At 37.1% G+C, this 25935-nt stretch overlaps 1 protein-coding gene across 4 annotated transcripts in view; it reads left to right on the top strand.

Annotated features, from left to right (window-relative positions):
• SNX29 (sorting nexin 29) overlaps positions 1-25935 on the top strand; it is a 659946-nt gene that overhangs the window by 445185 nt on the left and 188826 nt on the right. The window contains exon 19 of one of the 4 annotated variants that reach the window (XM_078152789.1): positions 12184-12517. The exons of the other annotated variants lie outside the window; for them this stretch is intronic. Coding sequence (XP_078008915.1) covers positions 12184-12243 — 60 coding nt within the window. The 3' untranslated portion in view covers positions 12244-12517. Of the gene's footprint in view, positions 1-12183; positions 12518-25935 lie in introns of those variants that run through there. 4 annotated transcript variants of the gene reach the window in all.

Raw genomic sequence — 25935 nt, 5'->3', positions numbered from 1 at the left:
ATTGCATATAATCAGAATTATCCATTTTACTTTACATGATGTTCTCCATCTCTTGTTTGGTCATAAACTCTTCTCTTATGCATAGATCTAACAGGTAAATTTTTCCAAGCTCCCCTAGTTTATTTATGATAGCTCTTCACCTATTCTTAGAATAAATGAATTAATGAATAATAAAGCATTTAAGAACTTGTTGAGTGTCAGATGCTGTGTTAAGCATCATGAATCAAATATCAGAAAAGAGGAAAGCCTCTGCCCTCAAGGAGTTTACGTTTAGGAGGGAAGATAACATTTAAAGGGGACCTGAAAAGTGAGACTCAGTGGTATGGGTTAGGAAATGGCCTGGAAGCTACAGGGAGGCCTGGTTTTGGGCAAGGTAAGTTGAAAGCTCATCATTCAGAGCCCAGGTTCTGGGAGCAAAATTCAAGGTTCTGGTGGGAGGGGAATGAGAAAGATGAGGACAGTGGAAAAGATGTTCCTGTAATCACTTGGCTTTTGCTTATGGAATAACTAATCACGAAAATAAAAAGGTATCTATACAATTCATTTAACCAACATTTTTTAAATTCCTTGCTGTGTAAAAGGTATTGTGCTAGACATAAAGGCTTCAGACACGAAAAATGACATGGTCCCTGGTATTCTAGAGCTATTCTCTAATAGGTAGATAAGATACTTATACCAATAAATTTTGTTTACAAAGTAGAATAAGCTAAGAATGCAGGAGAGATCCAAGTTGCTTTAAGGACAGTTTCAAGAGGCATAGATCACTTTCAGCTCTGGGGGATCAAAAAAGGCTGCCTGTATCAGATAGTATCTGAGCTAGGTCCTGAAGGAAAAAGAGCATGTGATAAGATGTGGATATAGTAGACGTATGTAGGTAATATATTCTATGTAGTCTACACAAATGTGCACAATGACAAAATTGGGCAAAGCTATGTAGTAGGCTTGAATGGAGAGTCCATGAAAGGGAATAATAAGGCGGGAACAGGAATAGTAGATTGAAGCCAGTTTGCTGAAGGCCTTAAATGTAACTCTAAGATCTTTTTTTTTTCTTTCCTCAAAGTGAAAGGGAAACACTGGACATTTTAAAACAGAGCAGTAACATAGGTAGACCTGATTGTTAGAAAGACTATTTTGGCAGCTGTGTGAAAGGTAGATTGGAACAAGGGTGAGAGAGAGAGAATTAGTGGGCCATTAATAATAATCCAGTTGAGGGCTAATGAGGTCCTGAACTAGAGTGAGTGATAGTTTGACTGGAGAGAAGGGATCAAATAGGGTTGATGTGGAAGTAAAACAGAACTTGGAAACTGGAAGAGGAGGTGGGATAAAGGAGAAGGTATCAAAATAATAGGTTTTGAATATGGAAGACTGGAAAGAAGGATGTTGCCATCAACAGAAAGAGGAAATCTATAAATCTAAATCTAGGGAAGTTATAAACATATAGTTTTACTTCTCTTTATTCAGGGAGTTTATATATACATAGTAGGACTACAGTGGGATACTATTTGCCAAGGTGTCTGTTCATATGGAATTGCTAGCTTTACCAAAGTTCGGCAAAGAACTAATGAAAATAGTCTTTTAAAAAAATCTTACTTTTCCATTTTTCACTTTCTGACATAAACTTGCACATTTTTTCCCTCTGGTTGTGTTGAATGGATTAAACAAATTTTAGCCTTAGGGGAACATCAGGGACCTACCCTTGTTCCAATGCAATGTATCAGGCTTTTTAAATCATTTTAATAAGCATCAACAAAGCTGCTTGTGTTTAGATCTGTGATAGAGATCTTGGATCTCTTACGGTAGATATCTTTACCAACTGTATAGTAGTAACAGGTTTTTATCTGTCTGTTGTGACGTCATTAAAATATGCTATTGATGTAGAGTAAATGTTGATCTTGAACAGAATAGATTGCCAGTGACAAACCACTTCTGTTGTCTGCTTTTCGCTGATAAACTGAAACGTTAGTGACTATTTTGAGGTTCCAAAGAGAGAAGCTAACATCCACAAGCTTTGGCAAGTTGCTTCTCTTCCCTTCCCTCCCTTCCCTCCCCTTCCCTCCCCTCCCCTCTTTGTATCTGCATAGTTACCACTTAGCACTGTGCCTGGTTACCATAATAGGTACCTAATAAAAGCTTGATTATTGATAGATTCCTTAAGGAAATGGACTTTTCTTTTGCTTGTCACTGAGACCACACTTTTTATGTACAGAAATGATTCATTGTTAGTGTAGGTGTTGATGATTATTTAGTTCAGTTTGCAATTCTCTCTTAACAAAGGCATGATCATGAGTTAGTTACCTTTAGTCTATGGCCATTACTACTTTGCAGATAAACACAGTTCACTACATGGAGTACTAAATGGGAAAATATAGATGGAGCTTTGTAAATACATCCTCATGTCAAGTTAAGTCAACAAGCAATTATCAAATGTCTGCTGTGTGTCAAGCAGGCATAGTGCTAAGCTCAGGAATACAGTTTGCAGTCATTTTATAACTATGGGTGAGTAGGTTCAACCTTTAAATAAAATTTATTTGAAATTCAAGTAAACTGAACCTGCAGTTTGAGGATGTTGCAGTAGTACATGGTCAACAATTCAACAAAATTTTAAAAATTCTTTACTAACTCTTTTTTTTTTACTGTTTACCAGACACCATACTCATGGATAGAAAGACAAAAATGAAAATAATCTTATCCTTAGTAAGCTTACATTTTACTGGGGGAAACTGAAAATAATCAATTTGAGGCACAATTTCATATTTTTCATTAATTGTTAGTATTTACCTCCTTGTTCTAAGCCCGTTATTGTACATGTATCCTCACTGGTTTGTTTCTCCTTAAGTTATACTGCTTAATCATTGCCAGGAGTCACAAAGCCCTATGTAGTAGTTGGTCTTCAACCTTAGCTTGGTTCAGTGTCAGAATGCTTCCAAAATACTGTTTTCTAGTCGCCCCTTCCACTACCCGAAGGAAAATTGTCAGAGAGTCATGCAGAGGGAACATCTCCTCACTGGCTTCCTGTTTCTAATCTTTCCTTTATTTTTCTTTTATGGATCAAAAAGAAGAGGATCTGCATTGAAAGTGTCAAAACTCCCGTGGATGTTGTTCCTCAGTCAGGAAGAAGTAATTTTCAACTCTACTCTGAAAGCATGAGAGGGTCGACTTCCCTTTTAATCTGTGACTTGGCATGACTTGTTTTATACATACAGATATACATACACACATATATATATGTATATCTGTATATATGTGTGTATGTATGTTTATGCATGTATGTATATGTATATATAGTGCTTAATCAGATAACAGCATCTCTGCTAAGTCGCCCCAGCAACGTTTAGTATCTTGTAACTTTCACAAAGTATCTCTCCAACAGTTTCTGAAGAAATTGTTTTATGAAATAATCGTTATCTCTTAAAATGAAAATATGGAGCATAATTTGAACAAGGACTCTGGATAGAGAGTTAACCTTATTTTGTGATGCAGTACTATAGGAAAACCTCATAGAGAATGTTGTCATGTGTATCTCTAGTGCTGTCTTTACAGAGGAAGGACAGGACCTTCTCAGCCATCTGACAAGCCTTTAAAGACAAAAGATCCAGAGACCAGATCCTTTGGCTATGAAGGTCTCACAGGAGGACACTAGGATACTAGCCCAATTTTTGGTTCACTGTCTAAATCTAGTCCTGCCTCTACTTCATCTTCCTCCTGTAGGTTAGAACTGTCCTATCCCCATTTACAGGATGAAAAATGAAATTTACAATCTAATAGAACATTATTTCATACTGCTAGAAGATAGACTAAGACATGAAAACAGAAGAGGTCAGTGATTATAGATTATTCTCAAGAAATCTCAGTGAAAAGCTGAGCTGGTAGATTGGCTGAAATCCAATAATGTATACCTATTCTCTGTAATGTGAACCTGAAATTCCACATCCTATCTAATTTCTTAATACTCTTTATCTAAAAATGGCTTGTTTGTTTTTTTTTTCCCCATGGTGGCAGATAGTTTGTTATTAAATTGATATTATCTTTGGAGTATAGATACTGGACTAGATTGCATAAAAGAAAATCTTATTTGTAAATCCTGACGTGGAAAACAAGTATTGAGTGCATTTAAAAATATACCTTTTGAATGTTGCAGAAAATTACATTTTAACTTCTTTTCTGAGATTTGTCTCCTACCTCAGGAGAGTTTTTAATAGCTTATTGCATCGTAAGAAAAAGGAGATGTTTGGTATACTTTGAAAGTGTGACTTTGGGGTGCCTTGTTCTTGAGTCTGTAGAACTAAAACTGCTGTTCTGTATTGGCCTCTCTACTTTCTAGAATGGATGAATGCCCAAAATGAAAAAATGTTTATGTATATGTCCCCAGGGAAGGAGCTGTTACTTTGAGAGTACTTGGTTTTTGAATAGGAATCTAAGACTTTGGGAGAAAAATTGGTAAGGTTTGTAGTCCCATCTTCTTATTGCTGGGCAGCTCAAGAGTATGCTTTAAGTGAACTGAGAATCACCCAAGGAAACTTACTGTTTCCAAAATAATATACACATTGTCATGAAAGTAAGATAGTATTTTTTTTGAAATTGTAGATTTTTATAGCCTCCTGAGATTTTAATTATAGACTTACTTGAGAAGTTCTTTTTAGTTGAGATATTTCTGCTAGCTTTCAAACAGGCTTGTACTTGAGCTCTTTCTGTCTCCCATTACCTTTCTGTCTCTACACTTTCCTTGCCCTTTGACCTCTTCCTTCCTTATCTTTTTTGCTCATTCAACTCAGTCAAACAAAACAAAACAAAAGCCAAGCATACATGAAAAAAAGAAAACCTACAAACCGGTCATTTTCTATCCCATAATGACTCCAGGAATATAATTCCTTTTATGCTTGCTGACTTAAGACATCCATTTTTCTCTTTTTTGGATCATGGATATCATAAGTGGAAGAGGCTAGAAAATCCTCTCCATCTAGATCTACCTTTGGTTGCAAAGTTTAGGAACACAAAAACTGAGTCTTCTCTGATTTCTGCCATTTTTTCCTCCAATGAAAAAAACCTTCTGTTTCTCATTGATGATACTGATAGCAGTTAGTATTTACCTAGCACCTGTTATATGTCAGGCACTGTGCTAAACACTTAACAAATATTGTCTCATTTGATCCTTACAGTAACTCTGGGAGGTAGGTGGTATTATTACCTTCATTTTATAGTTGAAGAAACTGAAGCAGACAGAGGTTAAGTGATATTAGAAAGTATGTTGAGACTAGTCCCATTCCCTCAAACACATGAACTGTGACGTGAAGACAGAAAAGGTCAGTGACTAAGTGTAGTACTTAAGGACTAAGGGAATTGTAAAAACCACGAATTCACAAAACCTGCTTGCTTGTGATTGATATATTTAAAGATGCCCTGAGTTTTCTTATTCTGGACTGAGTGTCTATATCACAAGCTGGCATGTATCTCTATTGTATACTTTGTTTTGATAGCCATATTGGGTAATTGGGTAAGCTCTCTGTGAGCAGGAGCTGCCTTTCTTCCTTAGATCCAAAAGGTCTGTTACAATGGAGTACTTATATAGTTTTGTATACATTTTCCACTGATATTTCTAAACTGCTTCCCAGTTCTTCCTAAGACTGTTTCCATAACACGTGAACAATGTTGCCTGGGCTTCAGTGGAAGGACTTTGATGATTCATTTATAAAATCTGATGTTACTTTTGAGTCATTTACCTCCGTCTCTGTTCCTTTCTAGTTCACAAATACCTTCCCCATCTCCTGTATTTTTGTCTCTTTTCCACATAGAGAAGCAGTCACAGTTTTCCTTTCTTTGACTGTAACTTTTATAGCCTTCCACTTGTGATGGACATGTATTGAGTTGTATGTGTATGTATGTATATATGCACGCAACTAAGTGAGCAGGTAGGTATTTCGTAATTGTGCTAAGTGTGAGAATTCTCTTATTCCATGTCTGCCTCCTTGACTTCTTTCTCTCTATAGACTTTCTTCTGTTTTGAGAATGAAAAGAAATTAGATAACAAATTTAGACCATGATACTTTATTTTCAAGATGTCCAAACTACATGCATCTGAATGCCTGTAGATGTTTTAAATTTTACAATCAGTGCATTTTTCAAAATATCTTTCCCCCTTTGACATGATTGTAATTGTCACTACTAGCGTTCATAGGCAACTTTCTAATGACCGATTATTGTTCCTCTAAGAATTCAAAATAAATGTTAAATGGCTGATGATATTTTTATGCTAAAAGAATTAAGCATCTTTATTGTTTCTTTTCATTAATTGCTATAAAATGTGTGTTAATTTTCCCTAAGTTAAAATCATCAGACTTTTAAAAAGCAAAATATATCCCAATTGAAAAATCAACAGCAAATGCTTACTCATAGAAAGTTACAGGGGGAAAGAAATTTGGAGATCCTCTATTCTAACTCTCCTATGTGTAGTTGAGAAGTTTAAGTTCCAAGAAGAGATGTGCCTTATTGAGACTCACACAGTTAATTGGTGGCATAGCAGTGGCTGGATGCCAGTTCTCTTGACTCCTGGTCCATTGATTCTTCTACTCTGCTGGGGATTCAATACCAACAAGCTTGTTTCCTAAAGAAAGTCAACAAGACTAGAGATGAATGGTTTGTTTCACCACTTGCCATATTTTGAGATCATGCCTAGATTTAGCATTTCTCTTATCATCTAGCTATGATCTTATTGAGTTTTCTTCAGATTTCTGACATTAGTCCTGAGGAAGAATGGAGATTGGAGATTCAGTTATAGGATGCCCAGGGGTTACAGGAACCCTGACAGCAGTCACATGTCAGGGAGTCAGGATATACTCTATTACAGTGGTCTAGTCTTGAGAAATTGTGAGCCAAGGGGTAGGCAGATTGGGCTGGAAAATACTCTAAGGATATAGGCCCAGACTGGAGGAAGATGTGTACTGGAATGCCTAGACATTTGTTGTCATGTTAGGCCTCTCAACCCTATCCTTTTGATCTAGTCAAGTAAGGCCTGGGCTCTAGGCTGCCCTTACCCATCCACTAAAGCATATCTTGGCAAAGTAAATAAAAAACGTTAGAAACTCTTGCTTGGAACCTTCATCTTGGTTTCAGTCAGTGCTTTGATTGGCAGTGTCTTAACCTCAATTTCCTGTATGCCTGGATTTGGGGCTGTTTGTCTGTTTTGACCTCCACAAGTTGCTTTCCCTCCAGCACATCTTTTTGAAATTTATTATTGACTTATTGCCTTTTCCTGATCTCATACAAGTATGTGCTCCTGTACTTTCTTTGGCTGCTCTCCATCTATCAATTAGATGATCCTATGCCGAGGATGTTCTGGAGATTTCTGATTGGGTGAGAAGTTGGTCTGGTTGATGTCCAAGTTGTATTAGTGTATCTTTCCCTTCACATATTCAGGCTACAAAGTTTCTTTTCAACTCTAAATTCTTTGATTCGAAAAACTGACTGACTCTTGGCAACAAAAAATTCCCTGTGACTTTTTCTTCTTAGCCATAATGAGCCTTTCCCATGAAATGTACCCAGGACAATTGATTATAATGGGTAAAGATCAACTAAGAGAGACATAGTGGGGCAGGGGAGCAAGAAACTCAAAGAACACTGAAGATGCTTCCCTTTACCAGTACCTTCCAGCCTCTATACTGTTCTAGCTTCACTGGGACATTCAAGTTCCGTTCCTTTCCTAAATCTTTATTCCTCAGCTCCAAGTTGGTCAGTGGAATGGTGCCTCGTGTGGAGATTCCATCATCATCCATGGATTCCCTTAGGCTCAATGCCAGGAAAACTTAAGAGGCTAAGGTTGCACACCTTCTTCTTTATGTATTGAATACTAGTGTAGCAAGCTTATCTTAGTGCCAGAACCCTGCATTGTAAAGCACTGTTTACTAAATAGATAGCTGGCAATCCATAGGGCCAGATACCATGTGCCCTTCTATATTTTTGTGGGAAAATAAGAGAATGAATTGTTTTTATCAAAGAGATTTCATCCAAATATTTTGATCTTTGCACTACCCTCTCCTTCCCCTCTACTCCCAAATTGCTTAATAGTCTTTCTTCTGTTTACCTAGGTACATGAATACATATGTACATATACAGTATTCTGGACTGTTTTGATGATGTTTGAAATGTCTGTCTCCTTTTTATGAGGAACTACAGTTGTTCTGAGGTATCCTAATATACTTAAAGATCACTGGATTTTGGAGGCAGCACTTTGTTTCTGTTGTTTTACTACTTGAATAACCATGGTAAATCATTTCACTTCTGTGGTCCTTAGTTTCTAAATGAGAGGGTTAGACCAGATGATCTTTAAAGTTCCTTCTGGCTTTATGTACATGATCTGATGAATCAACTCATTTGATTTAGATTCAAGATAATTTAATTATTAGTCCATTTCAGCATTTGTGTGTGTTTTCCCAAGGTATATGGTATGTGCCTACATGCACGCATTTCATATATATATATATATATATATATATATATATATATATATATATATATATACATATATAATCTTTATCTTTATAGCATAAAGAATTTTTCTCTGCTAAACATTTGTTCTGTTATAAATCTCAATAAATTTTGATCCATTTTTCTCTAACCGTTCTTAAGTTTTATGTGTTGAGTTGTTATTTTGAGAATTATTTGTCCTGAACAACTCATGTGCACATTAATAAGGGATAGAGTTCTTTGAGGTTTGAGAAGCATTGAAATTGATGTAATGAATTGTTGAGCCAAGGGATAGTGCTTAAAACAGTGAATTCTATATCCCTGTAGATAAAGAAAGCCATTTTAGTTCCAACCTTTAAAGGTTATCTCCTTATGCTGAACACAGTAAGTAGCATCATGAGTGACTGTGAATCCCAGCTTCATGTGAAAGTAAACACTAAGCGAAATGCTGTCAGACTGTCTTTGAGTGTTTGGGTTTGGAAGAAGCAGCCAGTCAGTGAAGGTTTGGAGGATGTTGTCAGGGGGATGACAAAGATAAATTTATGAAAAATGTATAGTTTACTGATTAGAGTCTGAGGAAGTATTGAAGGATAGCATTACAACAGTCAAAATAAAAAATGAAAATATAAATGAGCATTAGGAAAGCTAGGGTTAAGATACTAGACTCATCTGACCCAATTGTGAGACAGACTGTAGGTAGGTGTACAGGCTGAGAGCCAAAAAAGGGAAGAAAAATAAAGATTTGGAGAGAAACATTAGGATACTTTAATTCCTGAGAATAGGATTGAAGATGGAAAATAGAACCACGTTTTGAAAGCTGTAGTGTTTTGGATGGAGTACACTGCTAACCAATAGTTGGGTCTCTTGCATTTATACTTTGGTTCAATCTGTTCAGGAACCTAACACTTGCATACCAGATTTAATTTTTCTATATTTAAGAGAAAAGGAGCTGTAGCATTAGAAATAAAAGTATTCTGGTGGTTCCCTTAAATTGCCCATCTATATTAAACAAAAGTATATTATGAAAATTTAAGAATTTATTTTTCTATGTGGAGACCTTTAACAAATTATAAAATTTATTTATTGTAGTCATGGTGGTATAAGCATGATGGCTAAAAACCACAGATTATCTTCAGACTTCATTTTAGTTACTAACTTCTTTATCTATTTATTTATTTACTTATTCATTTATTTATTTATCCATTCATTCATTCATTCATTCATTTATTTGTTTGTTTGTTTATAGGCAGTTGGAGTTAAGTGACTTGCCCAGGGTCACACAGGTAGTATCAAGTGGCTAGATTTGAACTCAGGTCTTCCTGACTTCAGGGCCAGTGCTCTATCCACTGTGCCACCTAGCTGCCCCTTTAGTTACTAATTTAAAATCACTGTCTTACCAAATATTCTACCTGACTTAGATAAAGAAATTCACCAAACATGTATTAAGTACCTACTTGATGCTCAACCTTGTGCTGGACCCTGAAGATACTGATGGGATCTATGCCCTGGTAACCCTCCCAGCTCATCAACTTCCTCTGAACCTTCCCACAAGGCCCAGGCATTTGCCTGAGGTTATAATCCTTTCAATTGTCCTTGCTTTATGGCTTTGACCCTACCCCAATCTCCTATTCTCAGTTACCTCTAACCCAGCCAAGCCCTCATTATCTGCACTTGGCCCCACCCTAGATTGCCACTCCTCAATTCCTTCTAGATCCCTTCCACATGGCCCATGTCCCTGTCCTTCGCCTGGGGCACTCAGCCCTTCTCTGTTACCTCCCAGTCACCCCAGACTACTTGGCTACTCCTAGATCACATCTAGATCTTCTCACAGTCATTCTGTATATAAGGTCCATCTTGCCTCCATTTAAACCTTGCTTTGCTCAGATTCTTAAAATCCAGCCTGCTTGGTATTAGCAATACAAATTGCTCAGATTCCTTAAGAGTCTGGTCTAGTTATGTTATCATTACAATTCATTCGAGACAGGACCTGTGTTGCTTGCCCTTGAATTTCGGGGTCCCTAGCACCCCTAGACCTCAACAGATATAAGGATAACGATGAAATAGGCTGAACTCTCAAGATACTTACATTCTCCCAGGAGGGAGGAAAGAGACTAAGTATAGTAATATAAGGAAAATGAAAAAGAGAAAGAGTTCTAACGATGGGGGTGATTGGTAAAGCTTCATGGAGGGCTGGCACCTGAACTGAGCCTTGAATGTGAGTGGGAGGATTCCAAGAAGCAGAGATGAAAAAGAACTCTATGCTAGGCCTTGGAAATATTTCATGTGAATATATAGATATACAGTATCAAGTTTGGGGATTGATCAGAATCATGGATTTAGCAGTTAAGAGGGACTTTGGAGCCCAATATCCCCATTTTACCAATGAGGACACTGAGAAGCCCAGGGTAGTAGGCTGTCCAGGGTCACTAGTAAGTGTCTGAGGTAGGATTTGAACTCAAATCTTCCTGACTCCCAAGTCTGGCTCTCTATTTGTGGCACCATGTAGCTGAAGCTTAATTGGTTCATAGAGTTTGTGAGAGGAGTAGATTTACTGAGATGAGGCAAAATGAACTAGTTTGAATTTTTTAAATTGCTCCATTTTGTTTTGACACAATAAATACTTCCCCCAATGATACCTGTCCAATCTCCCTCTTACAAGACATATTCAGTGAGAAAAGAGTTTTTTATTGCCTATTATTAACAGAAGTGAAGAATGTTTTCTTTCCTCTTTTTAGTCTCACACTACTAACATTGACAATTAGACTTGGCCAGAGTCTTGTTACCTTTCCAGGTTGATTTTATTTACACAATTACAGTCATTATATATATGGTCCTTCTGACCATTTACCTTGCTTTGCATTTCTCCATACAAATCTCCATATTTCTCTGAATTTTTCATATTTGTTATTCCTTTGAGCCCAGTAACATTCCATTACTTTTTTATACCAGAATTTGTCCATTGATTCACAATTGCTGGATACGTATTTGGTTCCAACTTTTTGTATTATAAATAATGCTTCTATGAAAGTTTTTTTATATAGATGAATATTTCTTGCTACCATTCAATGGATATGAAATATTTAGAAATTTTTCTTGCCTAATTCCAAATTATTTTCCTGAACAGTTGAACCATTTCACACAGCTGTACCAACAGTAAATGAGCGTGTTTTTATCTGGCCCCAACAATGAGTTTTCCCAACCTCAGATATCTCTACTAGTTTGCTAACCTCTCTGAGCTTCAATTTCCTCATCTGTAAAATGAGGGAGTTGGACCATATGACCTCCAAGGTCCTGTTCAGCTCTTCATAATCCTATGATTTTATGATATATTTCAGTTTTGTTGTAATGCATACTTCCCTTATTATTAGTTATTGTAAATATTGAAGGTGATTATTGATAATCATATTTCTTCTTCTGAAAATTGTTCATATCTGTTGACCATTTGTATATTGGATGAATGAATCTCAATCATATTACTATAAATTCCTAATAAATATAGATGCCAAACTTTTATCATAGAAATTTAATAGAAGTTATTTCCCTCAATCGGTTTTTTTTCTTCAGACTCTAGCTACATTGATTTTTATTTATGTGAAAGCTTATAAATTGTACGTGTATACCTTTCCAGTTTTCTTATACCTTATTTCCCAACATATACTCTTCAATCCAAAGATACTGGCCTCCTGGATGTTCCATGTTCCACGAATAAAACATTCCGTTTCTCAGTTCCAGGCATCCTGTCTGGCTGTCTCCCATGCCTGGAATGATCTTTCTACTCCATTCTAACTGCTGATCTCCCTGGTCTGTCAAGTGTCAACTAAAATCCCACCTTCTGTAGGAAGCCTTCCTCAACGCCTGTTAATTCTAGTGCCTCCTCTCTGTTAATTATTTCCTATTTGTCCAATATATAGTTTGCTTTGTATATATTAGTTTGCATATTTCTCCCCCTTTAGATTGAAAACTCCTTGAGGGCAGGGACTATCTTTTGTGTGTTTTTGTATCCCAGCATTTAGCACTATGCAAGAACATAATAAGTACTTAATAAATGTTTACTGATTAATTGATGTTGGTGTCATCTCTTTTGCTTTTTATGATTTCTTCTAGTCTATGTCTAGTAATGAATTTTTCCATTTTAAGTTTTAAACCATACATCCTTCCATACTCAGCTTTTTTTCATGGTATGTGAAAAAATATTTATATCCTGTTATATTTCTGTAAAAATTGTTTCTAGATACATTTATATAAGTCATGTGTGTATGATAGGTTAGATGACAGATATTTAATGTATCATAAATAGATTTTTTCTTCCTGTCTCTTTCTCCTGTTGTTTTTTTTTTTAAACTAATATAGAGAAAATCTGATTTTGTATCCTACTTTACTGGTTATTTTCTTGATTAATTTTTTCATTGGGAGCATTAAATTTTAATAAAAATATTTTCCCCATTTTAAATAACTTATTTATATTATAAATTATATTAAATATTAATATAATACATTATAAATAAATATAAATTAAAATTTATGTTTGTTTATAACCTAGTTTCTTTTTCTTGTCTTATTGCTATAACTAGTTATCAGATAGAAGTGGACAGATAATGGGCATCCCTGCCTTATCTTTGATCTTATTGGGAAAGCTTCTTTCTTTGTCATAAATAATTCTAACTCTTAGTTTTTTGCTAGGTTTGTCATATGAAGGGAAAGTCTTAATTCTTATACTTAAAAAATTTTAAAAACATAAACAAGTGCTATATTTTGTCAAAGGGTCATATATCTTTAACTATTTTTATTATTAAATGGATACAGGTTTATAATTGTCTTAATATTCAAGTATCCTTGACCTTTTATATAAATTTATTCTCCCTGGTTTGAGTGGTGGGAATGTATTTCTTTCAAAGAAAACTTTTGATAAAGAAACATTATTTTTATAATCAATGTATGTACCATGAGTTACTTTTTTTTTACATGCTTAATAAAATTAACTTGTAAATCCATTTAGAATAAGAATCTGTCCCCCCAACCCAAGAGTTTAATGAGTTGTTTGATTTGTCTTTTGGAGATGAGGTTGTTTAGATGCTCAGTTTTCTGTTCTATTCTTTAGTGTTTTTCCCCCCTGTAATATAGGTGTTTTATATATATATGTAAATATTTACCCATTTCATTTAGCTTTTCAGTTTTTGTGATTATTCATTTGTAACTTTTCCAGTTGAATACTCAATTCATTGGTTTTCTCTTTTTTCTTTTGTTAATATGTTTTTAGAGATATAAATTTCCTTTAAGAATTTCTTTGGCTATATCCCATAAATTTTTGTATGCTGTCCCAATAGATAGAATTAAAGGCAGCTAGGTAATACAGTGGATGCATCACCAGATTTGGAGTCAGGAAGAATGCAGCCTCAGATACTTACTAGTTATGTGATCCTGGGCAAGTCACTTAATATCTGTCTAATTCAGTTTCCTTAACTGTAAAATGGGAATTAATAATAGCACCTATCTCCCAGGGTTGTTGTGAGACCAAATATTTATTAAAAGAAAAAAAGCACCCAGCATATATGTGCCTGGCACATAGTAGGTGCATAATAAGTACTTATTTCCTTTATTATCATAATTGTTCTATTTAATATAGTTATTTGTTGTTTCTTTGATTTATTCTTTGGCCCACTGAAAGGAGTAAAGCAGTAGGGTTGGATTTCGGCCAAGAAGATAGTCTGAGAAGCAGGGATAGACACTAAGGTGGCTAATGAAGGCTCTTGGTGAGTTATTGTCTCTCTTAATGATAGTCCTGGCCCACCCCAGCAACTGTTCCAACTAGGGAATAGGTCATGAGGCAGGCCCACCGGTTGGGCTGGCAACTTATTCTTATACCATTTCCCCCCTTATTGCCTTAATGGAAATTTCTTTTCTTTGTTTTTGTTTTCTGTTATTTGGTGCATTTCATGTTGTTATGAGAGGGCAAATGGAAACTTGATTTAGCTACAACTTCCCCCCTGACCATTTTGCTGGAAGTCAACTAGTTTGAATTTTAACCTTCCCTCTGGTTTATTGCCATTATGCAATGAAAGGTGCTCTTGTTATCTCTTCCTTCCTACTCAAACATACATATCTACTGTTTTCCCTTTTCTACCAAGAATGCTTGCCGTCGCCTCCACCTTACAACGTGGTCACAACTTGGCAAAAATTGAGTCAAGAAATCTAGCCAATGTCACAAGTTAGGATTTCTTTGTGATGCTCCCAGATGTCTTGACACATTAGTTGTGAAATTGTCTCCTTTAGACCCTGGCCAGTACACTAATTTGATTATCAGCCTTTGCCTTAGAGATTTGGGCTAGTAAAGTAGCTAAGCAGCCTGTTTGGTTGCCCAGCCTCCCTTATCTTTGTCCTGCAGCAAGCAGTGACCCATGTTATTTGATTCACTCAGTCAGAGAGAGTAAGTACAGCATTGTTTGAAAGCTGCAGTCAGACCTGATGAATAACTGTGCTGAGCTCTGGGGTTATGGTTTAAAACCTGCAAGAAAATCTGCCAGTCTGCCACCCTGGAAAGCAAGGGTATGTTGTCCAATTCTGTAAATTTCCACAATACTGGGGAAAATAGGATTCAAAATGACAATAATTTTATAACTCTAGTATGATTAATTATGTTTTGTGTAGTTTTGTGTGTGTTTAAGAAATGTACATGTGACTGGTATTGGAAGTAGACATCTTTGTATGAAAAGTTTATTTGCTCCATCTAATTTACTTATCTAGTTGCTTTATTTATTATTTTAAATTATCTCCCAAGGAGTAGGCACCTCAGTGTACAAGTATGAAATTAAAGCATCACAGTGATAAATCATTGTATAAAAGTCATCAAGAGAGAAGCAGACTGAATTGTATTTTTAAAAAATCAGACTTGCCAAAAGGCCATTTTGAAAAGAAATAAATCTCTGGGAAGTGTAATAGTGAAGCAAACAACCTAGGAAACTTTATCTTGTCTCTTCTTACATGAAATAACAAACATAAAATGCATTGCAAACCTCACAGTGCTTCATAAATGCTAGTTGTTTTTATTATTGTTATTACTCCTCTTTTTAGAGACTTGTCTGGTTCCCTCTAAGCTTTTAATGTTGATATGGGAGAGAAATAGATGTGAATTGGTGCTGGTGTGAGAAGAGAGAATCACAGAGCCAGCATCTTGGAATCAAAAAGGTCCTCAGAGGTCATCTTGTCCAACAATACACAGATAAGAAATCCCCTCTACAACCTGCCTGATAAGGTCATTTAGCCTTTGCTTTAAAATCTCCAGTGTGAGGAAACCTGCTCCCTCCTCAGAAAGCCCATTTTACTTTTGGATAGCTCTAATAAGTGGGATGTTTTTCCTTAAACCAAACTCAAGCCAACCTTGGGTCACCCTGCACCTCCTTTGCACCTCCTCAGGTGGTGCTGAACCAGCTGGAAGAAATCAGGACACTGTGCTGTCCGGGTCGACTTCATATGTACGTTATTTATGTGATATGCATATTGGTAACTGTGCCATCTATACCTTCATTCAAGTCATTGTTAAAACTGTTGAACATCTCATTACTAAACACAGATGCCTAAAACACTCCATTAGACAAAAGCTGATATTGAAGTATTAAAGACTGTTCTTTGGGTCTGGTCATTCAACAGTTTCCATAGCCCATCTAACTTTTCTGCAAGAAATAGGATGAGAGACTATTAATAATTCATTGATTTGGTTAGAACAGATCAATTAAGAAATTCCACAAAATAGGACATTCCATGGAAATTTTTTTTTTAAATCCTCAGTCCTAGGTATAATTTTTATTTCTGAGATTTTGGAAAGATTGTTGCTAATATCCTAAGGATAAGGAGTCTAGGATGTTGCTAAGGATAAGCAATCTAGGATGTTGCTAATAAGGATTGGCTGAATTGTTGTCCAAGGGAGAGGATATTTTATTTTCCTGGATTTTTTCCCCCTCATTCTTAAGTCTTAGTGCTTAGACTGTTGTTGTTTTGTACCTGGGACTACTACATATTCCAAGTGTAATGAATTTGCCAGAAAAAAGCTTCCCAAATGCTTGCTGCAGATTGACATATTTGCCACATATATGTTCTTATATTTCTGGATATAAGTTCAAATATTCTATTATTTTTAGTTTTTATTGTCACATAAAGTTTTCTCTTGTTATTTAAATAGTAATTCTTTTTTCTTTACTTTTTAAAAATATTATTTGCACATATTGGATAAACTTAGTGAAAATTTGACTGTTTTACAGAGAAGAGCTGTTAGCATTTCTAATAGATTCCTTTGATTCGTATCATCCTAGTCCCACTTTTCTAAAATTCTTCTATTTCTGCTCCTTTTCACCCAAGTACTCTGGGTCAGAAGAAGCCTGTCACCAGCTATTAATTTTTGCCTCAGAGAAGATGATATGTGTATGAAATAGAGTTACATGACATATCTTTCTTATTCATTATTTTGTTATATCAATTATGATTTGCCAATTAGATGCCAGTCTTAATTTTAGTGCCTTCCCTCTGAGACTACCACCAATTTATCCTGTATATATCTCATTTGCACACAGTTGTTTACGTGTTTTCTGCCCTATTAAACTGTGAGCTCCTTCGTAGCAGTGATTGGTTTTTTGCCCATTTTTATATCCCTAGTGCTTAGCATGTCATCTGGTTCATATTTGTAAACACTTAAAAATCTTAAGTGATTGATTGATTGAATATATAGGGGCACAAAATAATGTATGTCAGAAGAAAGATCTCTTATAGTATATCCTTCCTCCAAAGTAAGGGAAGGATCAATTTCAGGTACCTGAAATACAAATATGATTTCTTCTGTGATGTAGTTTGATGTATACTACAGTGAATAACTTACTCTGTGTTGACCCCTGTCTTATGTCTGACATAAAACAGAGGTAGAGATTGGACTTATGAATTCATTGGCATTGGGAATTCCCAGGTGAGGAAGAAACTTTCTCTACTGATGTAACTTAAATTCTTAGAGAGTTACCTTGGGCACTGAGAGATTATGACTTGCCTAAGGTCACCAACTGGTATGGGCCAGGCGTGTGTGTGTGTGTGTGTGTGTGTGTGTGTGTGTGTGTGTGTGTGTGTGTGTGTGTGTGTATGTGTGTGTGTGTGTGTCTTGGGCCCAGGTCCTCCTCTTTTGAAGCCAGTCCTTTGTCTACTTTGTCAAACTGCCTTACATGAGTGGGGCATGCTTATGGTACTTGGGTTCAGTTTAGCCATCTGTGCACTAAGCCTAGTTCATCATCTAGTGAATGATGATTGTAGAAATACTGTCTCTTCTCATGTTTATAGTTTATAGAAGCTCTGTCTAGAAAGTGTGCAGTCTAATAGGATTTAATGATATGATCTTTCAGGCTTTGATGTTGTCTTTGAATATTTTACAGAGAATATTGAAATGACCATTTTAATGTGACCTGAATAGTTTTACCTTTTGAATGTGCTAATAATAATTACCATCATAATGTTTCTCCTTGTAAATTCCAGAAGCAAATGGCCTCTTGGTAAACATCCCATTTCTGCTTGCCTCCTGATTACTCTTTCTGTCTCACATCTCTCTCCTACTCTGACCCGTCATCTACCAAAGATACTTTTTAGGAAGGAAGGATTTCCTTAAAACTCAAATCCGACTGTGTCATCTCACCATTTGATAAGTAAAGGTTCCTTATTAATACTCTAGGATAACAGAAATTTTGGGGCATTGGAAGCTTTTCATAACCTGGCTCTTAACTACCTTTTTAGTTTTCTTACATGTTATTCATAAGATCATAGATTTAGAACTGGAAGGGGTCTTAGAGGCTAAGTCTAATCCCCTCATTTTATAGATGAGGAATCCAAGTCAAAGACAGGTCAGTCAGAGACCAGTAAATGCACCAACTATGTGCCAGGCACTATGTTAGACTTCAAGAAGCTTACAGTCTACTGGGGGAGACAACATACAAACAACTATGTACAAACAAGATATTATTTTGAACTCACAGGCTAATGGGGGAGACGACTTGCAAACAGCTGTGTACGAACAAGATATATATACAGGGTAAATTGGAGACAATCAACAGAGCAAAGGCCCTAGCATTAAAGAGCATCAGGAAAGGCTTTCTGTAGAAGGCAGTAATTTAGCTGGGAGTTAAGGGGAAGTCAGGGAGGCCAAGAGTTGGAGATGAGAAGGGAGAGAATTTCAGGTTAGGATGACAGCCAGTGAAAAAGTAGTGTTTTATGTGAGTAACGGGAAAGAGATTGGTGTTCCTGAACTGAAAAGCAAGTGGATGAGAGTAAGATGTAAGAAGACTAGAAAGGTAGAAGGGGGCCAGGTTATGAAGGGCTTTGGATGCCAAGTGGAGGACTTTATATTTGATCCTGGAGATAACAGGGAGCCACTGGAGTTTATTGAATAGAGGGTTCAAGTGATTTGCTCAAGTTCACCCAGCCAGCAGTCTTCTGGCAGGATTTGAACCCAGCTTGTCCTAATGTCAAGTCTAAGACTCTATCCACTGTTGCATACTTCATTTCATGTACTCTTTGGTCTGGCATAATGGCCTACTTGCTGTTCCTCTTTCAGTCACCCCCATTGAGGCAGCTGGGTGGTGCAGTGGGAAGAGCATGGGGCCTGGAGTCAGGAAGACCAGAGTTCAAATACAGCCTCAGTCACCTACTAGCTGTGTGACCCTGGGCAAATAACTTAACCTCCATCTGCCTCAGTTTCCTCAGTTATAAAATGGACATCACAATACCACCTACCTCTCAGGGGTTTCTTGAGGATCGAATGAGAACATTTGTAAATTGCTTAGCACGATGACACCCAGATGGCTATTCCCTTCCTCCTCCCTTGCTTATCTCCTATATGCACGCCTGTGCACTGATTCTCACTCATGCTTGGAATACTCTTTCTCTTTACCTCTACCTTGAATATCTGCCTTCTCTCAAGATTAAGCACAAATATCACCTTGTATAGGAAGCCTTTCCTGATCCCTCCAACTGCTAGTGGCTTCTCTTAGGTTACCTTGTATATCCACTTTGTATGTGAAACAATGCACACCCGCACCCACTAGGCCCTGGGGCTCCTAACTCTGAACTCATGCCCATTACTTGGTTTAGTGCAGAGGGAGTATGGCCTCTGAAGAGAGAGGACAGGTGTTTTTTGTTTGTTTCTCTGTTTCCTTCTCAAACACTGTCTCTTTATACCCCAACTTCCAGAGTACCAAGGAGAATTAATTAGAGCTTAGGTTTGGCTTATGTCTAGTGAATACTAGAAAGATATTCAGGTTACTGTGTAGATCATAAATAGGGCAGCTATTTATTTCTTCCACACAAAGGAAATGCTAAACACAGAATACTCACAAGTGCATATTGACAAAGATTTAAACAAGTACAGTGCCCTATAATTACTGTTACATTCTCAGGAAGTTGAGACTTAAAATAAGAAAATAAAGCGTTTTGCTAGACTGCTGAATTGACACTTCACCTCTGACCCAGTTCTGTACTATTTCCTTTCAAGGTCCTTGTCCTCTGCTAAATTGTGCTACTGCTCCTACTTACTACTTACTTACTGTTGCTGGTTCTTTTTCAAGCAGCACCGTAGTAGCCATATGGGTACCAATTGTAGTGTAGTCAATAGCAATTAAGGAGTCCAGGGACTCCCAAATGCTCAAGTTCACAAACTGGCTTCTAGGACCAGAAGCATTCCTCTCAGAATTAATGTTCAGTCTTCTTTATTCAGTGTTGTAAACAAAGCATAGCCAGAAGTCGAGGGTTAAGCTCACCGAGTCAAACAGCCATTTGTTACTCCAGCTGCCATGTGCTTGCAGGCGACCAAGCTGCTAAGGTGGGAAAGGGCACCTCCCTTCACCTTTGTCTCCGCGCTCCCCCCCTTCTTGTGATACCACATATTGCAGAAAGAGGAAGGGTCAAAGAGCTAAGGTAAGCTGTGTCTCCTTTTAAAATGACACAACACCCTTCCGCTGCTGCCATCATTGGAAGGGAACCAAGTAATCACCCAGAATTTGTTGTGTCACTCCAGATTGCCAAGACCTTCAGAGTTGAGCATGTTTCCATAGAAGTGGACAGGGAACAGGCTTAGCACTCTATGCAGTGCTTTAGCCAGAGCAAACCAAGAAGGCCTATACCTACAAATATATCTATATCTATATCTATATATATCTATATCTATATCTGATATAGATATATATATAATATGCAATATTGTCTCCTCCATGAAAACACTCAGTAAGCTTGACAGTAGGGACTCTTTTCATTTTGTCTGTGTATTCCCAGTGCTTAGCTTTGTACATAGTAGGTACTTAATAATAAATTGATTGATCTGTTGAATATAGAGCCTTTTATTACCTGTACATTATTGCTAATTATAGTTACATAATGCCACTTCTGTGGTAGTAAAAGTCCAAATAATTTGAGAACTAGAGACATACATAAATATAAACTAAACAGAATGAAAGGAAGTTTGTGGTAAGCGTAGACATAGGTATTTCTTAACCTAATGTTGAACCCTTCCACAGTTCTTTAGAGTTACATATTTTGTGGTGATTCTCTGAGAAGTGCATTAAAAAAGACTAAAGAATATTTTTATTCTCTCTAGGGGGAATAACCACATCAACATCCATGTGTATTTGAGTGTTTTATCTATACTATACTTGTATTTTTAAATATATTTTCCCCCAAATCTGAAAAACCCAAAACTTTCGGGGAGAATATGAGTCATAAAATGGATTGATCCTAATATTTCAACACATTCAAAAAATGAAATTACTCAGTTCATATTAAAATTATCCTTTCAATTTTCCTTATAAAATGCTCAAAGACAAAAAAAATAACAAAGTGCTTAACTGTGTGTGTAACACTGAGCAAGACATCAATATGCTCAAGGACCTTGTAATTTAATTGGGGCATGAAGGCACGCACATAAAAAAAAATGAAATAACATTAAGATGAAATATATTTCAAGTGTTCATCTGCAAAATGAGGGAGTCAGGCTAGTTCTCTGGGGTCCCTTCCAGATGTAGACATATGATCTCTATGCCAAATGAGGTGTTCCAATAATAAATAATGTAAAAGTCGAGAAGAGAGAGAAATTACTATGAGGTGATGTCTTCAGAGAAAGCAATCCTCAAGTTAGACCTTAAAGGTTAGAAAAATGAATGAAAGAGAAATGGTCGTCGTCTATGAAAGGCATAGGCTAGAAATAAGCATTGGATCATTGATTTATAACGAGGTCATTAGAGGTCTTTTATAATCCAGAGTCTTCATTATACTGATGAACATCTGTGCAGAAAAGGTTTAGTGCTTTGCCCCAAATCACACAGAGTATAGCAGAGCCAGGATTGGAACTCAGGTCTTCAGACTCTAAATCTAGTCTCTCATCTATTATCCCCCATGCTGTCCCAATTATACCTCACATTCAGGGGACAATGAATAGAATAACCTGCATGGAATGGGGGATTCTTGGGAAGCAGTGGGTGATAAAGCAGGAAAAATAGACTGATGCCAGTTCTGTGGTAGACCTTGAATATCAGGTCAAGGAATTTGGATTTTCTTTTGTGTGCTGTGAAGGAGTTGTGGACATTTTTTTGGCAAGTCATTAAAATAATGGATACAATGCTCTGGAATGATTAATCTGGAGAGCAAGATGGAGATTGTTTCAGGAGGAGGCTGTTTTAGCAATCTAGACATGAGGTAAGAATGTCTGAACTAGGCAAGGGGCAGTGGGAAGAGATCTTGCTCTGTATTGGCAAGGCTGCTGTTGTTTCAAAAATAAAACAACACTGCATTGTAGAAAGAATAACCGGGTGCAAGACACAGCTCCGTGGCAAACTCAGGCTCTGACCTTGGGCAAGGTCACTTTTTTCTGTTTGTCATGGCACTGGCTCACTCTTGCCATTAAAAGCAGTATTGACATGAAGCCTAACAATTGGCAGTGTTTGATTTGTTGTTTAATGGTGAGCAGTAAGCCAAAGAAAGCCATGATAAATGAAGAAGGAAACTTGGAAGGAATCCAACAGTGAAGTAAGCGTAAAGGTTGTTGTTTCATATCTCTCCAACTTCAAAAAAGCCATAAACTACTATGTGGGTTGTCTTTTGGTGAAATTAAAAACCTATCTGTTGGCATTTTATTGGAGATGAAGCTGTTGCTAAGGAGGTCAGGAAACTCACTGTATGGGCCCTAGAAGAAACAACCTTAGGGCAAACAGCATAAAAAGTTATAAAATAAAATCAGATCAAATCCTTAAACTCAGATTAAGTTGATTTTTTTTTCTAAGATGAATTATGTCGAGCAGCTGTGTGTGTCAGTTGCGTTTTTACTTTAAATATGCTGAAAATCATATGGATTGAGGAAAGAAAATTTGTTGGGCCTAAATGAGAATGCAGGAGTAGTTTTTAGGCTCAGTAGATGCACTTGAATATTCAGTTTTCCTTAATTTTTGCCTCCACCTCCAACTTCCCATCCTCACCATCTTTAATGCAAATGTGATTCTGTTGAGTTTATACTGTTACCCTCTCAGCAAACAAGCAATCAAAACAAGGTTTAGAACAGTATTTGAGCTGCAAATAAGTTTAGTACAAAATGCTATTATGGTACTCCCAAAATCAACAGGGACAATTTGGACACATGAAAGGCTTAAATTACCCTTAATCAAAACTGAGAGTGATGTCCATTCTATGGATTAAAATAAGAAAACACTCAGCTGCAGTTAAGTGTAATCGATATGTAATTGCATGATCCTGGGAAATAGGGGAGGAGTAATTGGAGTGCTGGCCAGGAACTACGTGCTGAGCCAATTCAGAGAGGGAGACAAGAGGTTCCTGCATTTTTAAGATGAGCACAATGTGGGCTTGAAACAAGTGCTGAATCTTGTTAACATCACAGACATCCACCAAGGAGCAGAGGGATTTGGGGGAAGATGATTTTCAGGTTTTAGTTTCCTTTTGCCAGTTTAATCTCAAAGAGGGTAGAGGAGACTTCGTTTTTTGACATTTGAGCTAATGATCCCCATACCCTGTCAGTGATACTGTCAGCATGTATTGTAATCAAATTCTTGCTTTTGGTGCACAACAGAAAAAAATGAGATGTGAGTCATCTAAATAAATAAATAAAATAAATTCTATGTTTTAATAAAGGTATCTGGAAGTGAGTCCATTTATATTATGGAAACTGCTTGTATTTAATTTCCTTTTAAGCTGAAGGAAGAATAATTGACAAAACCCTTGAGTCTCATTGACCATGCTAATGGTTCCGTTTCTTCACAGCCACCCCCTGAAATGCCAAGTATTCACAAAGTAATGAGGGTAGCTACACAAGCCAACAGGATGATTTCTTGTCATTTGTTGTTACTAGTGTATACATTTTAAAATATACTTCAGCAACCACTACTGGCTCCTCTTTTGCTAGAAGTATCAAACCTGTTTGAAAAGAGAGGCAGGGGGCAGCTAGGTGGCACAATGGATAGAGCACCGGCCCTGATGAAGTCAGGAGGACCTGAGTTCAAATCTGGCCTCAGACCAAACACTTAACATTTACTAGCAGTGTGACCCTGGGCAAGTCACTTAACCCCAATTGCCTAAAAGCACAAAAATAAAAATTAAAAAAAGAAAAGAGAGGCAGATTATGAATGGCTTAAAATGAGAAAAGAGATGAAAAGTTTGTGTTTTGTTTTCCTAGGGGCAGTAGATAACCATTGAACTTTCTTGAGCAGGGGAGTGACATGGTCAGACTTGTGCTTTAACAACATATCAGCTGTGCAGGTATGTAGACGAATACATATTAGATAGGAAAGAGACAGAAGGCAGGGATCTCATTTGGGATGCTATTGCAACAATAGAAGTAGATGTGAGTATATAAGGATCTAAGGTGGACAGATGCAAGAGATATTTTGGAGGTAGAATCAAGACCTGACAATTGATTGAGGACAGTTCTATGATTCTGGATGAGATTTGGAATCTCAATGACTGGAAGAATGTGCTCTCAGTAGAAAAAGGGAAGTTTGTCATAGGGGTAGATTTGTGGTGGGATGCGGGGAGGTGGCATGGGAGGGATGGGATTGTGACTCTGTTTTGGATACATTGACTTTTAGACATGTATGGAATATCCAGATGAAGATGATGTTCAGTAGGTAGTCAGTAAAAATATGGAATGTTTCAGAAATTTGTCACACACAAGAGAAAGCTTGTGGCTTTGAGGAGACACCAAGGAGAGGGAACCTAGGAGAGAAGGCAAGGGACAACTCTGGGCCATAGCAGGAGGTGCTAGAATGAATAAATAAAAAAAGTATTTATTAAAATGTGCCCAGCACTGTGTGATAAGCATGGGGGAGCTTATTTACTCTAGGTGGCCAGGGAAGGGCACTTTGGTTGTAGAAAGTTCCTAGGATGGTAAGAGGGAATTAGATTGATATACTGCATCCAGGAATAAATAGAGTTGATTAGATCTTGATTCCTTGGTTCCAGAACTGGGAGGAGGAAGTGAAGTGAAATATAGCTGGAGCTGTCTTGAAATTGTATTCCTGGATTAATAGTCACTAAACTAAAGAGTGAGGCCTTAGCGTAGAAGTTCCTCCAGAGCACGTCTCCGATGTGGGTGAGCAGATTGGAGGAGGTGGTGTGAAAAGCAGGATCTTCAAGAATGTTTTGTGAAGAAGCTGTTTCTCCATTTTGGTATTCAAAACTTCAGCTCTCTGGTCACTTCTAATTCATGTGAAGGATGTCTGGGGTCCTACTTCTTCCATCAGAGCAATGCTAAGCCCTTAACAAGAAAGTGTGTGTGTGTGTGTGTGTGTGTGTGTGTGTGTGTGTGTGTGTGTACATATATACATATATAGAGAGATAGTACATACATACACATACACACACACATAGTATAAGAAAACATGAGAAAAATACAAATAAAAGGTCCAGGAAAAAGTCCTATGAGAAATTCAAGGGGGAAGAGTTCACGTTCAGCTGGGGTAGGTTTAGGTAGTGTCAGAGAAGACTTCATGAAAGAGGTGCCTGCTACCTGAGTTGGGTCTTGAAGGAAGGGGAGACATTCAACAAATATGGGTAGGAATACACTTCAGGTCTGAGGGACATCATGTTGTGCATGGATAGCAATGAAGGACAGGGAAGTCCATTTAGGCTGAAATACAAAGAATGTGAAAGAGCGTAATGTAAGATAAATGTGGAAAGGTATTCTGGAGCTTGATTATGGAGCACCTTAAATGCTAGGATCATGTGTTGGCAGTTCTTTTGGTTGACAGTAGTGAGCCACTGAAGGTTTTTGTGTACAGGTATCTTAGATATTAGTAGAGTTTTAGGAAGGGTTACTCAGAGGGCAAGTGTGTAGGATAGAATGGAGAGAGCTAGACCTGAGGCAGGGAGACCAATTAAGGGGCTATTAAAAGAGACTAGGTAAGATCAGTTAAGAGCCCTAACAAGGGTGGTTGTAGTTGCAGCTGAGGAGGGTGTGGATGTGAGAGA

This window comes from Phascolarctos cinereus, unplaced genomic scaffold (assembly GCF_003287225.1).
Source record: "Phascolarctos cinereus isolate Bilbo 61053 unplaced genomic scaffold, phaCin_HiC Scaffold_4;HRSCAF=312, whole genome shotgun sequence".
NCBI classification, from domain to species: Eukaryota; Metazoa; Chordata; class Mammalia; order Diprotodontia; family Phascolarctidae; genus Phascolarctos; species Phascolarctos cinereus.
This window is presented reverse-complemented; position numbering and strand designations above follow the sequence as displayed.